The sequence below is a fragment of the Hyla sarda genome, chromosome 3, assembly GCF_029499605.1.
Source record: "Hyla sarda isolate aHylSar1 chromosome 3, aHylSar1.hap1, whole genome shotgun sequence".
Classification (NCBI taxonomy): domain Eukaryota; kingdom Metazoa; phylum Chordata; class Amphibia; order Anura; family Hylidae; genus Hyla; species Hyla sarda.
In genome coordinates this window covers 163,483,409-163,499,481 of record NC_079191.1, presented here as the reverse complement: position 1 = coordinate 163,499,481, position 16,073 = coordinate 163,483,409, and the positions used below count along the sequence as shown (strand labels likewise).

Genomic DNA, 16,073 nt, shown 5'->3' with positions numbered 1-16,073 from the left:
CATGCTTCTCTATAGGAGGATTCTTCATTAAAGAAAAACTCTTATATATTGAGCTGTATTGCTTATCTTATGTCTTATAAATTATTCATATTGCTTAGTTTGTGTTCACCACATAAGAAAGCCCAATGGATTTTGATATTCTCTTTTCCTCATGTTTCCTACTGTACTAAGATTGCAGAACTTCAGTCACTGAGCTTATCTGTTCATGTTCTGATAGTATAGGATAAAATACTTATAAGTTATGTTTATGTGACCCCCATTTTATCTATTATTTATTCTTTCATAAGACAAAACTTTAAGACAAAAACACTTTCTGCACATACTTTGCCCATAGGAAAAATAAATACTTAAAAGTGCAACTCTAGTAATGGCTTGCGCAGCAGGATATTTGCTTACTTTTTGGCTCCATGCCCCAAGCCCGAGACTTGCACAAAAATATGGCATTTAATCTATGGATTTTGTGGAAGTCCTACAGATTTTGACATGTTTGTGCAGCATGTAAAAAGTTATTTTAAAAGGCAGTAACTCTTTAAGCATAGATTCTTTTACAAAGATGAAGTTTTGAAAAGTAAAGTATGTGATGCCACCTAAATTGATGGTTTGAAATTCTTTCCTTTTTTTTCTTAATATATATATATATATATATATATAATAATAATTATTATTATTATTATTTTAAGTAAAATAACAATCTGTTAAAAAGTAGTAGTAAACACAGTCATCACAAGATGTATGCTATTTTTTTTAAAGGAATATGTGAGGTCAATGGGGATCCCCATTATTACACATTTGACAACAACGTTCACCATTTTATGGGGATCTGCACATACACCCTATCAAAATTATGTGAACATGATGGTCATCTGACTGACTTCAATGTGGAAGCAACAAATGAGCACAGAAGAGGAAATACTAGAGTGTCCTATGTCAAGTATGTGACTGTGGATGTGCATGGATATAGGATCACACTGGAGCAGAACAGAATAGTCAAGGTAAGATTCAAGGTTTTCCACATTAAGAAGTAAGGTATAAAGCATAATATTGAGATTTCGTACCTGAAATAAAGTCACATAACATTAATCTTATCTCTTATAAATGGTTTTAAGAGATTAAAATAAATGATCTTAGATCAACCATCAACCTTTTATTCTACTCTTTTCTTATTTTTGTGAATACAGGTAGATGGAAACATTGTCACCTTACCAAAAGCTCTAGCACCAGGTATTAATATATTCCTGAGTGGACATGATGTTGTGGTCACAACAGCTTTTGGCCTTAATGTAAAATTTGATGGAAACCATAGAGTGGTGGTGACTATTCCCAGTGAATATGTGAATAAGGTGTGCGGACTCTGTGGTAATTTCAATGGGAATCAGACGGATGACTTCTTAAACCCAGATGGAGAATTAGAGCCAGACTCCAACAGCCTTGGTAACAGTTGGCAAGTTGACAATGACACCAGGTAAGTCACTTTTGTTTTACAGAACATTCGGGCTGATCGGGACCACTGCGGTGAAACTAAGGTGTCCCGATCAGCTGTACAGACTAGAGCAGGGTCCCTAACTGTCTCCTTGCTGTCCGATCCCGAATGACTGCTCCGTGCCTGAGATCCAGACAGGAGCAATCGAGTGCCGAATGCACGGACCAATGCTATGCTATGGAATAGCACTGATCAATGCTGGCAATCAGTGTATTGCATATTATAGTCCCCTATGGGGGCTATAACATTGCAAAAGAAAAAGTTTTAAAAAAAAGTTAATAAATATGATTTAACCCCTTCCCTAATAAAAGTCTGAATCACCCCTCCCCCTTTCCCATTTAAAAAAAACCTGGTGCAAATAAAAATAAATATAAACATATGTGGTATTGCTGATTGCGTAAATGTCCGAACTATAAAATTATATAATTAATTAAACCTCACGGTCAAAGGCGTACACACAATAAAAATTTCAAACTCCAAAATAGCATATTTTTGGTCACTTTTTATATCATAAAAAAATGAATAAAAAGTGATCAAAAAGTCCAATCAAAACAAAAATGGAACAAATAAAAACTTCAGATCACAGCACATAAAATGAGCCCTCATACATCCCTGTATGCAGCAAAATAAAAAAGTTATAGGGGTCAGAAGAGGACATTTTTGAATGTATACATTTTTGTGCATGTAGTTATGATTTCCAGAAGTAAGACAAAATTAAACTGATATAAGTAGGGTATCATTTTAATCGTATGGACCTACAGAATAAAGAGTGGATTTTTACCGAAAAATGCACTGCATAGAAAAGGAAGACCCCAAAACTTACAAAATTGCATTCTTTTTTTCAATTTTGTCGCACAATGAGTCCTTAAGGGGTTAATAATTAAAATTTTAATGAAATGATATTCTGTGTGCACAGTTCTAAACAGTTCTATATATTTTAAAATGTACCCATTATTAATTTAACAATTTTTCTATTAGTTGTTCTTCAGGTCCACCCACTCAGCCTGTCTGTACCGACGATGAGAAAGTGACAATTGCCAGCAATAGCTTCTGTGGAATCATTACCGACAAGAATGGTCCATTTAGAGATTGTCATGGTGTTGTAGACCCACAAATCTACTTCAATAATTGTCTATATGACCTATGTGAATTGAATCTGGATCCTGGTTCCCTGTGTGACAATCTTCAGTCCTATGCACAGTCCTGTCAGTCTAATGGAGCCGTAGTACATCCATGGAGAAATGACACTTTTTGCCGTAAGCACAATATAAACAATAGCTAAATGCTCTTTTGGATCCAATTCTCATTGATTCACTTTCTTTGAAAACAAAATATTACAGAAAGGCAGTATACATATGATAAACGTTAAAAGCACCTTTGTAGTATTAGTATAGCCACTGTTGCCTTATTGAAATGCAATATTTAGGTATTGTGCATACCATTTTACGCTATTTGTGTACTTACATTGCTACATTTGTGTTTCAGCTCTCAAGTGTCCATCAAACAGCCATTATGAACAGTGTGGGACAGCCTGCCCAGCAACATGTGTGAATCAACTATCTCCATCTAAATGCAATCTTCCATGCACAGAGTCATGTATATGTGATCCTGGCTATGTATTGTACAATAACAAATGTGTAGCCAGTCTCCAGTGTGGATGTTGGGACAATGATAGCCATTATCCTGTAGGATCTGAATTTTGGAAAGATGACACTTGCACCACAAAATGCAGATGTCCTTCCCCTGGAAGCAGTTTAGTGTGTCAGAGTAACAAATGTCCAGATAACCAGTACTGTGCAGTGACAAACCAAATTCCTAACTGTGTTTACTACTCATATGGGGTTTGCCGGGTGCACAATGATCCCCACTACGATACATTTGACAAGCAGGCTCACCACTTTATGGGTCTTTGCACATATACTTTGTCTAAATTATGCACCAACTCCTCATCACTTCCATACTTTAATGTGGAAGCCAAGAATGAACATAGGGGGAATCCATCTGTTTCTTATGTGCAAAGAGTGCTTGTGGAAGTTTATGGTTACAGAATTCATATTGTAAGAAGAGAAAAATCTCGTATTTTGGTAAGACATCTATATTTATTATAAAGTTTCACTCTAAATCAAAAAAACTAAACTTATTACATTCCAAACATTTTGATAATTCGAGGTCAGCTAAGCGCTACTCTTTTAGTCTCACTGCTTGCTTCCTAAGACAGGTTCCATAGACTTACTATAGAGTCTGTTGCCTACAGTAGGCAGTGAGAAAGGGAGAGATATACTTAGCCTACACTTCTCCCCACTTGCAACCACGTAAACACTTGGACCCAGACCAATCAAAATTCTTCACATGTCTGTACAAACTTTTTTTAAGTGAACATGACACTTTGAATACAATATGGTTTTGCTTGGTACATAACTGATTTGTACTGAACACGTGACCCATTTTTAAATGTCATTACAGGTCAATAATATTTGGACGACTCTTCCAGTAACTTTGAATGGAGGTGCTGTGAAAGTGGCTATAAGTGGACGATATGTAGTTCTAGACACCGATTTCAAACTTAAAGTCTCTTATGACACTGATCATTCTGTGGAAGTGAAATTACCCAACACATTTGCCAGTGAAGTTTGTGGTATGTGTGGTAACTTCAACAATAAAAGACCGGATGACTTCCAGATGCCAAATGGGCAATTGGCCCAAAATTCTAATGAATTAGGGAATAGTTGGCTAGTCTATGACAGAGATGATCCAGATTGTGCATTGGAACCAACTCAACCACCACCCCCTACGTGTCCTCCAGAGAAGGAAAATCTGTATGAAAGTGATACATTCTGTGGTTTACTAACAAGCAAAGATGGTCTGTTTGGTATATGTCACTCTGTGGTAGATCCTAGCAACTTCTTTGAAAGCTGTGTGTACGATCTGTGCGCTTTAGATGGAGACAGAAATATTTTGTGCACTGCTTTAGAAGCATATGCTGATTCCTGTCAACAACAAGGAGTCACCATTCCAAACTGGAGATACAATACATCTTGTGGTATGTATTGCCAGTACAAACTGGACTAAAATTGTAAACTTTGGCTTTCCTGTGCTTGAAATATGTTTTAATTGTATCAACTTTTATATATTTGAATTACCAGGAGTTCCACCCTGTCCAAATAATAGCCATTATAATGAATGCATGACTGCATGTCCGGCCACCTGCTTGGATCCACACGCTCCAGAGAAATGTAGCTCTCCATGTGTGGAAGGATGCAAATGTAATGACGGTTATGTCCTCAGTGCAGGGGCTTGCATTTCTCAATCACAATGTGGTTGCTGGTACAATGACCAATATTACAATGTAAGTGCCCTGTGTAATTTTTTCTTTTTGCTTTTTTGCAACTTGTTGTCTGTTGCTAAAAGTATGTGCCATTTTTTATTTTATTTTTTAGAGAGGGGATGAATTTATTGAAGAAAACTGTGAGAGAAAATGTCAGTGTCAGGAAAACAATATAGTGTCTTGTTCACCTATGTCTTGTCCGCAAGATGAAATCTGTAAGGTGCAAAATGGATTGCTGGGCTGCTATCCACTGAAGACAGTCATTTGCCACATTTACGGTGACCCCCATTATAACACTTTTGATGGGACACTCCATCATTTCCAAGGATCTTGTAACTACACTGTGTCAGAGACCTGTGCCAATACCTCACACAGTTTTAGCGTCACCACACGCAATGAGCACAGAGGTAACCCAAGCTGGACCGCCATTAATTCTGTTGCTGTGACTGTAGACGGTGTGCATATCCGAATAGAGAAGAACAATATTGTGCATGTAAGTCCTACTATTTCAGTTTACCCAGAATGTACACCTGTTATTGTTGTAGTTTAATAGGATGCTTAGTAATTCAAAGAAACACATATATACTAACATTGTAAATATATATTTGAAAATGTTTACCCATTAAAACAACTTATAATATGTGATAAAAAAAAATACTTTTATTGCAAACTGAAGCTATTGCTTTTTTGAAGAGGTTGAACATGGATCGGAAAAAGTCTTAACGGTTCTGCTCTCCATTGCTTACTTTAGCCCTCTGCATTAAGTATACCTTCCGAATAGAATTTATTATCCCAATAATGTTCTTACATATTTTTGTCATTTTTAGAAATCTTCTTATGTTTTAGTTGTTTTCATAAAGTGAAATAGACAATATTTTTTAAACCATATTATAGAATAGTTAGTGTAAACAATGAATTCTTAGGTTTGATTCACACATGGTAAAAGTCTGTAAAAAATATGGCTGTAAAATAGATATAAAAAGTGTCCATATTTTTAAACTAATAACGTACACAATTAAAATGTCTATGAAAAAGTGTTGGTCAGTGCGCACAGCCTAGGGATATGTTCACACAGTTCAAAATAAATAGCAAAATACGGACGTAAAATAGGAACAAAATATGTCCATATTTTTTATTTAATAACGTACACAATGTTTAAGGAAAAGTGTCTGTCAGTGCCCATCGTTTTTACAAAAATTGGTGGAATTTCAACATTGAAGTTAGGAAAGCTTTTAAAAAAAAATGTGTACAATGACATTGACCTTTTCTTAGACTTTCATGTTGCACATTATTAGAATTAAAATAAGTATGTATTTGATTCCTTTTTTACGGTTGCATTTTTGCTTTTATTTTGCACTGTGTGAACATAGCCTATTTGTAAAATGATCTTTTTTATCATTTAAAAGCAAACTTAAAGCGTGCCAGTCAGATCCAACAATTTTTTTTAAATATATAACTCAGTACCTAATCCTGACCATGTACAACTAATTTTTATGTGTCTAGCATCTTTATTTATTTTTTTATTACACTTTTAATTTAGCTCAGTAGTCTGAATTCCTCCCAAAGGGAGGGGGCATGGCCTCACTGTGCAGGTCTCCGCCCCCTCCCTCAGTATGCTGTCTGCTCACATCTCCCCTAGCATTAGCAAAACTACAACTCCCAGCTTGTCCTCACTGACAGTAGCGGGACACAAGCTGACAGTGGAAGGATTTTTCCTCCAGCTGTGATCCCTGCGCTCACAGCTGTCAATCAAGGAAGTGTGTCCATTACATAGGTGATGACGCATGGACACAGCAGGACTAGTATGTGTCCAAGCAGGCAAGGGGGGCAGTTGTTTGACTTGCTTTTTCAGTATGAAATACTGAAAATGTTCTAATGAAAGCAATTGCAAAACCTATTGGTTTTGCATGCTTTACAAGATATCAAAAGTTTTTTGTATCCGGCAGTGCCCATTTAACCTTCATTCACACTTGAAATCTATATATTACTTAAAAATTACCATGACTTTCACCAATATCCAACTAACCAATATTAGTTGAGAATATGTGTTGTGAACTGGCAGTAGTTTGCTGTGCAAAGTTAGCCATCTATAGACACAGGAATTGTAGTTGTGTGATTTAGAAATCAGTAATATTATATCTTTTAAAGATTTGAAATGTTTCTCACTTCAACCTAATTTTCCAAGAGCATATTCTGTCAGATCCCACAAAAAATATGTAAATATGTTACTCAGTACCTATTCTTGACCTTGTACAGTGGGGCAAAAAAGTATTTTGTTAGACACCAATTGTGCAAGTTCTCCCACTTAAAAAGAAGAGAGGCCTGTAATTTTCATCAGAGGTATACCACAACTAGGAGAGACATAATGAGAAAAAATAATCCATAAAATCACATTGTATGATTATTAAAGAATTTATTAACAAATTATGGTGGAAAATAAGTAACAAAAGTTCATCTCAAAACTTTTCTTATATACCCTTTGTTGGCAATGACAGAGGTCGAACGTTTTTTTGTAAGTATTCACAAGGTTTTCACACATTGTTGCTGGTATTTTGGCCCATTCCTCCATGTAGATCTCCTCTAGAGCAGTGATGTTTTGGGGCTGTCGCTGGGCAACACAGACTCTCAACTCCCTCCAAAAGTTTTCTATGGGGCTGATATCTGGAGACTGGCTAGGCCAGGACCTTGAAATGCTTCTTACAAAGTTACTCCTTCGTTGCACAGGCAGTGTGTTTGGGATCATGCTGAAAGATCCAGCCACGTTCCATCTTCAATGCCCTTGTTACGCCGAGCGCTCCGGGTCCCCGCTCCTCCCCGGAGCGCTCGCAACATCCTCGCTACTGCAGCGCCCTGGTCAGATCCACTGACCGGGTGCGCTGCGATACCGCCTCCAGCCGGGATGCGATTCGCGATGCGGGTGGCGCCCGCTCGCGATGCGCACCCCGGCTCCCGTACCTGACTCGCTCTCCGTCGGTCCTGTCCCGGCGCGCGCGGCCCCGCTCCCTAGGGCGCGCGCGCGCCGGGTCTCTGCGATTTAAAGGGCCACTGCGCCCCTGATTGGCGCAGTTGTTCTAATTAGTGTGTTCACCTGTGCACTCCCTATGTATACCTCACTTCCCCTGCTCTCCCTCGCCGGATCTTGTTGCCATCGTGCCAGTGAAAGCGTTTCCTTGTGTGTTCCTAGCCTGTGTTCCAGACCTCCTGCCGTTGCCCCTGACTACGATCCTTGCTGCCTGCCCCGACCTTCTGCTACGTCCGACCTTGCTCTTGTCTACTCCCTTGTACCGCGCCTATCTTCAGCAGTCAGAGAGGTTGAGCCGTTGCTAGTGGATACGACCTGGTTACTACCGCCGCTGCAAGACCATCCCGCTTTGCGGCGGGCTCTGGTGAATACCAGTAGTAACTTAGAACCGGTCCACTAGCACGGTCCACGCCAATCCCTCTCTGGCACAGAGGATCCACCTCCTGCCAGCCGAATCGTGACAGCCCTTGCTGATAGAAGGAGGTTTTCATTCAAAATCACTCGATACATGGCCCCATTCATTATTTCCTTTACACGGATCAGTCGCCCTGGTCCCTTAGCAGAAGAACAGCCTCAAAGCATGATGTTTCCACCCCCATGCTTCACAGTAGGTATGGTGTTCTTCGGATACAGTCTTCATTATATCTTTTCCAAACATGACAAGTCGAGTTTTTACCAAAATATTCTACTTATGTTTAATCTGACCATTTTCCCAATACTTCTGGATCATCCAATTGCGCTTTAGAATACTTCATATGGTCCCGGCCATGTACTGGCTTAAGCAGGGAGACATATCTGGCACGGCATGATTTGAGTCCCTGGCAGCATAGTGTATTACTGATGGTAGCCTTTGTTATTTTGGTCCCAGCTCTCTGCAGGTCATTTACTAGGTCCTCCCCATGTTGTTCTGGGATTTTTGCTCACCCTTCTTGTGATCATTCTGACACCATGGGGTGAGATCTTGCATGGATCCCCAGATTGAGGGAGATTATCAGTGGTCTTTTCTGTCTTCCATTTTCTAATAATTGTTCCTACAGTTCATTTATTCACACCAAGCTACTTGCCTATTGCAAAATCAGTCTTCCCAGCCTGGTGCAGGTCTACTATTTTGTTTCTGGTGTCCTTCAACAGCTCTGTGGTCTTGGCCATAAAAGAGTTTGGAGTGTGACTTTTTGAGGTTGTGGAGAGGTATCTTTTATACTTATAACAAGTTAAAACAGGTGCCATTAATACAGGTAACAAGTAAATGACAGAGGAGACTCTTAAAGAAGAAGTTGCAGGTCTGTGAGAGACAGAAATCTGGCTTGTTTGTAGGTGACCAAATACTTATTTTCCACCATAATTTGCAAATAATTTCTTTAAAAATTAGACAATGTGATTTTATTTATTGTTTTCTTATTATGTCTCTCATAGTTGGGGTATACCTATGGTGAAAATTGAAAGCCTCTCTCATCTTTTTAAGTGGGAGAACTTGCACAATTGGTGGCTGTCTTAATACTTTTTTTCCCCACTGTGCATCCAATTTTTATGCCTCTATTACCTGTATTTAATTTTTTTTTAAATCCATCTTTTCATTAGCTCACAGTGTTAGAAATCCTCTCAGGGGAAAGGTGCGTGACCCTCCCTTGTGGTGGGGGGAGGTGATTGGTGTGTTTTATCATGCAGCCTTGCCCATAATTCATGTCTTGTCCATGACTAATGGACAAGCTGATGCTATTGCAGGACAGGTTAGTGTCACCCCTAGTGATAAGATTTTCAGGAGCCATTTTCTTTCTTAGAGCTCAGGTCGGCACCTTACATGACAGATGCATGGAGCCCAGCAGCAGCTGAGGAACGGGACCCGATACCGGAGCAACGGGGGGAACGTAGGAAGGTGAGTTAAAGGGGTATTCCGGCACTAATACATCTTGTTCCCTATCCAAAGGATAGGTGATAGGATGCCTGATCGCGGGGGTCCCACCGCTGGGGACCCCCGTGATCTTCCACGCCGCACCCCGCTAGAATCAGCCCCCGGAGCATGCTCGCTCCGGGTCTGATTACTAGCGATCATGGGGACGGAGCATAGTGAAGTCATAGCTCCGCCCCTGATTGACTTCACGCTCTGCCCCCTAAATGCAAGCCTATGGAGGGGGCGTGACAGCTGATTCTAATGGGGTGCGGCGTGGAAGATCACGGGGTCCCCAGCGGTGGGACCCCCGTGATCCGGCATCTTATCCCTTATCCTTTGGATAGGGGATAAGATGTCTTAGCGCTTGAGTACCCCTTTAAACTTTGTTTTGTTTGTTTTTGCAGCCTGGGCACAGGGGGACATAAATGTTTTATACTGCATTTCTCCTTTAATAAGATCTTATGAATAGTGATAAAGTGAAATTCGTCCCCAGGACAAATAGAGCAGAGTGTAAACTTGCTTGTTGCAACATAGATTTAATCTCATAACCATTTAAAACACGTCCATCAGAGATCAAAAGTGACACTGGCATAAGATTTATTAAACTTTTTATATATTAATTATACATTCTCCCTTTATGTTTATTTGCTTTACAGGTTAACAATGTTTTGGTTACTCTTCCTACACAAGTGTCTGACATAAGCATCATAAAAAGTGGCCAGTATGTTGTAGTTAATACCAACTTTGGCCTCCAAATTAAATTCAATGGAGATCATGAGCTACTTGTTATAGTGGATGAGAAATATAAAGATTTGTTGTGTGGGTTGTGTGGTACTTACAACGATAACCGCCTTGATGACTTCATGACACCCGAGGGCAACATTGTAACTGATGTCAATGAATTTGGAAACAGCTGGAGAGAACCAGATGATGGATGGCCGTGAGTGTTTTTTTTCCTATGCATCTGCCTGTCCTTTCCTCTATGAATTGTAAGATCTAATGCTAAGTGCAATATCTTTATGTCTGTAGGTGTGACCCCAGTCCTCCTCCACCATCTACATGCCTTCCCAACATACAACAAGAAGCTGAGGATAAGTGTGAAATACTAAAGCTCCTCAATGGCCCCTTTGCACAATGTCATGCTCTCATACCTCCATATCAATACTTTGAGAGTTGTGTATATGACCAATGTGCGACAGGTGGAAAAGATGATTATCTCTGTAGCTCACTAGAATCTTATGCTGCAGCATGTGAATCCATGGGGGTATCTCTTGGTGACTGGAGAAAAGATACTGTTTGTGGTAAGAAAAAAAAGAAAGATTTTATTTTTATCATAATGCATTATTTATTTCACTGTATTGTGTAAAGTAATAAACATGTTTTTGTTTTTTTAGAAGTGGTATCCAGCACAACTCCATTTAGTACCACAACTACAGTAACTCCTTCAACTACCACCGCCTGTGTAGTTGACACAACAATTTCAACTGTGACACCTACACCAGGTAAATAGTTTTCCTGCTTAATAGTTGTGTGAAAAAATAAAGGCTATAAATAAAGATGAGCGAGCTTATCCTTGTGAACCAAGTCCTGCTCAGAAATTTGGGGTAATAGTTGCTTGCTGAAATTTTGAACATTGCCTTGCTTGGCTCATGTGAATTAAGGTGCACAACAACAGAGTGACTGGGCTATCGCTGTTGCCTGTATGACATAGATTCCCAAATAGATAACTGACGGGCTAGAGGAGCAGGACATATTCACCACTGTACCATTTTGTTGTCTCTATAACTTTGATGCAAACTAATGGGGTGTGCCCAGCCCAGGTGGCGCATACTCAGTCGCCATTATTTTGCATGATCATGTGACATTGAGGATGGGCCACTGCATGCAGTTGTTGGTGTGCAGCACAATGCATGCCATGGTAAATACTTGGAATAGTAGCCATGGCCAGGGCTATTACATGTCTTTTACAGTCCACTGGGTCAACATCTTACAGGATAATGATCTACCACAAGGAGGCCAGGAAATAGTTGTGAGACCTTCACTTTTGCCCAATCTGGTTTAACGTCACTTATCCTCCTCCTCATTTAGGTCCTCCTCCATCTTGCATCCCCTTACATGGAAGAGCATAGCTTACTCTCCTCCCCCCCTATTTTTATTGGTGCAACGTCAAGCACTGTCATGCTGTATTGCATCTGCTAACATTGGGGGGAAAAGTCACACAGCGGAAATGTTGCTGCCATGTCTGCAACAGAAAGTTTCATACTGACTCTCTACCAGTAATCTGACGTTGGGAAACCTGGTCATCGATAACGGCACAAATATTATAAACGTGCTGCATCTAGGTGGAAAGACACACTTTCCCTGTATGGCACACATGCTAAATCATGTCATCAAATGTTTCTTGAGAAATGATGGCGCTTTCAGTCATGTGCTATGTTCAGGAAAGTAAATGTTCGGTGTAGCTGTTCTTATGCTTTTAAACATTCCCTTCTTGACCTACAGTGCCACATTGGTCTTCCTCAACACTGTCTCATTTGGGATATTCCAATATGGAACTCAACATTACACATGTTAGACTGCCTGTACCAGCAGCGTAAAGAGGTGACAGACATCCTAATACAGCAGACACACAGATTTTTCGAGCCAGTGGGACTTTAAACTGAGGGATTGGCAGCATGTTAGGCCTTTTATAGAGGCACAAAAATTTTTCAGCATCTGGATTACAGCTGTTCTTCTTGAAGAGGACTTAGATGAGGAGGTTGAGGAAGTGGGACCTGAGGAGGATTTGGAGATATAATCTGTTGAAATGATAGAGGATGAAAAACTTACTTAAGGGGATGCTGATGACGACAAAGAAGAAGATGATGACAAATCTTGGCAGTATGAGACAGAGAGGGAACAAGTCAGGACCATGCTTTCTCAGTGACAGGCATATTGCAAACATGAAGGAAAGAGATGAGTGCTGAATAGCCACACTCTTAGAATCTTGGATTAAAACCAAATTTTTTTTCACCTTCCACAAAAAGGCTAAATTGGGGTTTTACTGGGAAAAGCTATGCAGTCAGCTTGCCATGGCTTTCCAACACAAAACTCACGCCAGACGGGGTCCAGTCTTTGCTCCCAGTCAATGCTCCACTCTCTCTGCCAGCACTACCCCATCAAGAGTAGTGTTGCTCGCGAATATTCGCAATTCGAATTTTATTCGCGAATATCGCGTATTCGCGAATATTCGCGAATATAGCGCTATATATTCGTAATTACGAATATTCGTTTTTTTTATTTTTTTTTATTTTTATTTTTTTCACAGTACACATCACAGTGATCATCCCTCTCTGCTTCCAGCTTATGTGGTGTAAGAAGGCTCTAATACTACTGTGTGAGACCGGTGTGCGAATGTTCGCATATGCGAAAATGTGCATATGCTAATTTTTGCATATGCAAATTTTCACCTATGCAAATTTTTGTATATGCGAATTTTCGCATATGTTAATTTTCGCACACGCGAATATTCGCATATGCCAAAATAAAACGAGAATGTTACGAATATGCGAATATTCGCGAATATGACGAATATTCGTCCATATATTCACGAATATTCGCGAATTCGAATATGGCCTATGCTGCTCAACACTAATCAAGAGGCAGGAGCAGCAGCATCTTTATTTTGGAGTAGATGATGACAACATTTTCACATTCAATATTGCACCCTGACATGAATTGTCACCAAATGAATGTACACCACCACCTGAACAATTAGATTGATTCATGCCTACGCTGTGCCCTTTCTCTGACAGATAGTGTTGAGCGGCATAGGCCATATTCGAATTCGCGAATATTCGCGAATATATGGACGAATATTCGTCATATATTCGCGAATATTCACGCATGCGAAAATTAACATATGCGAAAATTAGCATATACAAAAATTAGCATAAGCGGAAATTCGCATATGCGAGCATCAGCATATGCAAATTTTCGCATATGTGAAAATTCACACACCAGTCTCGCACAGTAGTATTAGAGCCTTCTTTACACCACACAAGCTGGAAGCAGAGAGGGATGATCACTGTGATGTGTACTGTGAATAAAAAATAAATAAAAAAAAAACAATATTCGTAATTACGAATATATATCGCTATATTCGCGAATATTCACGAATTCGCAAATATGCGATATTCGCGAATAAAATTTGCATTGCGAATATTCGCGAGCAACACTACTGATAGATACTATGAGCTCAGACCACAAGTCCACCAATACATTCTGTCCGCTGACTACTAAAACTCCCACCATTCCACCTATGCATGCTGTCCTCTGGCCTCAAGTATTACCAGTCCATGCTCTATGCCAAGTTTAAAGTTTTTGATTTTGTTAGGCAGTGTAAAAGGTTGCAAAAAAGATACCAAAATAGGTTCTCTTTAAGACAGTTCATTTAATTATTTTTCATTGGGATTGTACAGGTACTGATAAAATATTATATATTTTATTAAGAGAACGATAAGAAAATATTATCTATCTGTCTGTCTGTCTGTCTATCTATCTATGTGTCTGTCTACCGATCAAAAGTTTATTATTGCTTTCTCAAACATACATTTTTATGTTTTTTCCCCCCTGGAATAGATTTATGTGATTTAAACTGTCATTTTGATACTGGATTCTGTGATTGGAAACAATCAAATATGGATAATATGGACTGGATACGTTGGCAAGGTTCAACACCATCTGGTCTTACAGGCCCTTCATTTGATCATACAACTGGAAGTAAGTAATCTTATGCCAAATGTAGTTGTCATTTTGGAAATATTCCCATTTCTTTATCATCACAAAATTGCAGCTGGCCTTAAAAGTGTATTTTTTTGTCGTGTAATTAAAAATGTATTTTTGGTTTTATTTAGATGGATACTATCTGTACATTGATGGACGTTTTTCCAATGAGGGAGACATGGCAATTTTGGAGAGTCCTGCTAACTGTTTCACTGGAAATCACTGCTTACGTTTCTGGTACCACATGTATGGAGCTGCACAATACATGGAACTAAGGGTGGCTGTTTTAAGAGCAGATGGTTTGGAATATGTGACCATCCTAGAGGGCAATAAAGGGGACATTTGGCATTTTGAAGAGATTTTCTTGATAGGCAGTGACATCATCCAGGCAAGTGATGCTATTTTAGAGGATTTTTTTTATTATGCCCAATTAGTAAACTATCCCAATATAATTGTGAAATGTTTCGTGTTTACAGATTTTTATTGAAGGAATCAGAGGTGAAGACTATCTCAGTGATGTGGCCATAGATGATATATCTCTTATTCGTGGATACTGTGTTGGTAAGTCATATGGTCTACCTTTCATCACCTATTGACTACTCAGTTATTATTACTTAGTTTCTAGTTAGTAAGTTACCACATGCTAGTGATTTATACCAGAAGAAAATGTGGCCATTCTTTATAGCATTTAGCTACACTATATAACGTTATAATGCTTTTCCTTTTTTTTTTTTTTTTTTTACATTTATTCCTGACCATCCACTAATATAACAAAATAGTTATGTCATGTTAACAGCAAGTAACTGTGAGAGTTAAAATAGACCACTAGCTTGAAAATTGAAAAGGATTGGGAATGCTTGTATTACACTGCTTGGTATTTTTGCATTTTCGACAGAAGAAAAGCATAATTGTCAAAATCTTGATAAACTTTTTTTAATTTTTATTGAGAAATATTAGCTGTGCAAGAACACATACCAGCTATTAATCCTTTTGTTTTTATAAATGACTTTAGTTAAATTAACATATTTTCAATGTACAAAATATGTAGTTATGCCATTTTTGTTAGTTGAAATAACAAATATTTAGGTTCCATAGTCATGATATTTACAGTCGTGATATTTACTGTAACATTATTCACATAGGTGAACCAGCTATAACTACAAGCACCACAAAGTCTTCAACAACAATTGGTAAATATTTTTAAAATCTTTGAAAAATCTCGGAAAGTACTATTTATTTATGTGCAATATTTTCTACCTCTTTTGTTACTATATAATCAAAGAATATCATTTTTTTTTTTACTTTGAATTTTATTTTACTTTCTATTGAAAAGTTTAATGTTAATTAAAGGATATTGACTAAAGATCATACATATAATATGAAACTTTCACTGTGCACTACAGTAACAATTTACCTTTAAAAACAATTGTATATAAGTATGACATAACAGTTGTTCTATAGCTAAGCCACTGTATTAGAATGATCTACTCAAAAAACATGTTGCTAGCTTTTGGTCAACTAGCAGGTAGAGAAATCCTTATCGGTAGGCAATCCAAATAAATCCATTCAAAAAGCAGACTTTATCAACATGACT

At 38.6% G+C, this 16,073-nt stretch overlaps 1 protein-coding gene across 1 annotated transcript in view; it reads left to right on the top strand.

Annotated features, from left to right (window-relative positions):
* Positions 1-16,073, top strand: part of LOC130361000 (uncharacterized) — a 166,995-nt gene that overhangs the window by 64,608 nt on the left and 86,314 nt on the right. The window contains exons 44-56 of the mRNA XM_056563557.1: positions 751-992; positions 1,179-1,462; positions 2,459-2,736; positions 2,966-3,564; positions 3,944-4,520; positions 4,627-4,826; positions 4,918-5,298; positions 10,372-10,655; positions 10,745-11,016; positions 11,110-11,217; positions 14,336-14,476; positions 14,611-14,867; positions 14,956-15,040. Coding sequence (XP_056419532.1) covers positions 751-992; positions 1,179-1,462; positions 2,459-2,736; positions 2,966-3,564; positions 3,944-4,520; positions 4,627-4,826; positions 4,918-5,298; positions 10,372-10,655; positions 10,745-11,016; positions 11,110-11,217; positions 14,336-14,476; positions 14,611-14,867; positions 14,956-15,040 — 3,708 coding nt within the window. The remainder of the gene's footprint in view (positions 1-750; positions 993-1,178; positions 1,463-2,458; positions 2,737-2,965; positions 3,565-3,943; positions 4,521-4,626; positions 4,827-4,917; positions 5,299-10,371; positions 10,656-10,744; positions 11,017-11,109; positions 11,218-14,335; positions 14,477-14,610; positions 14,868-14,955; positions 15,041-16,073) is intronic.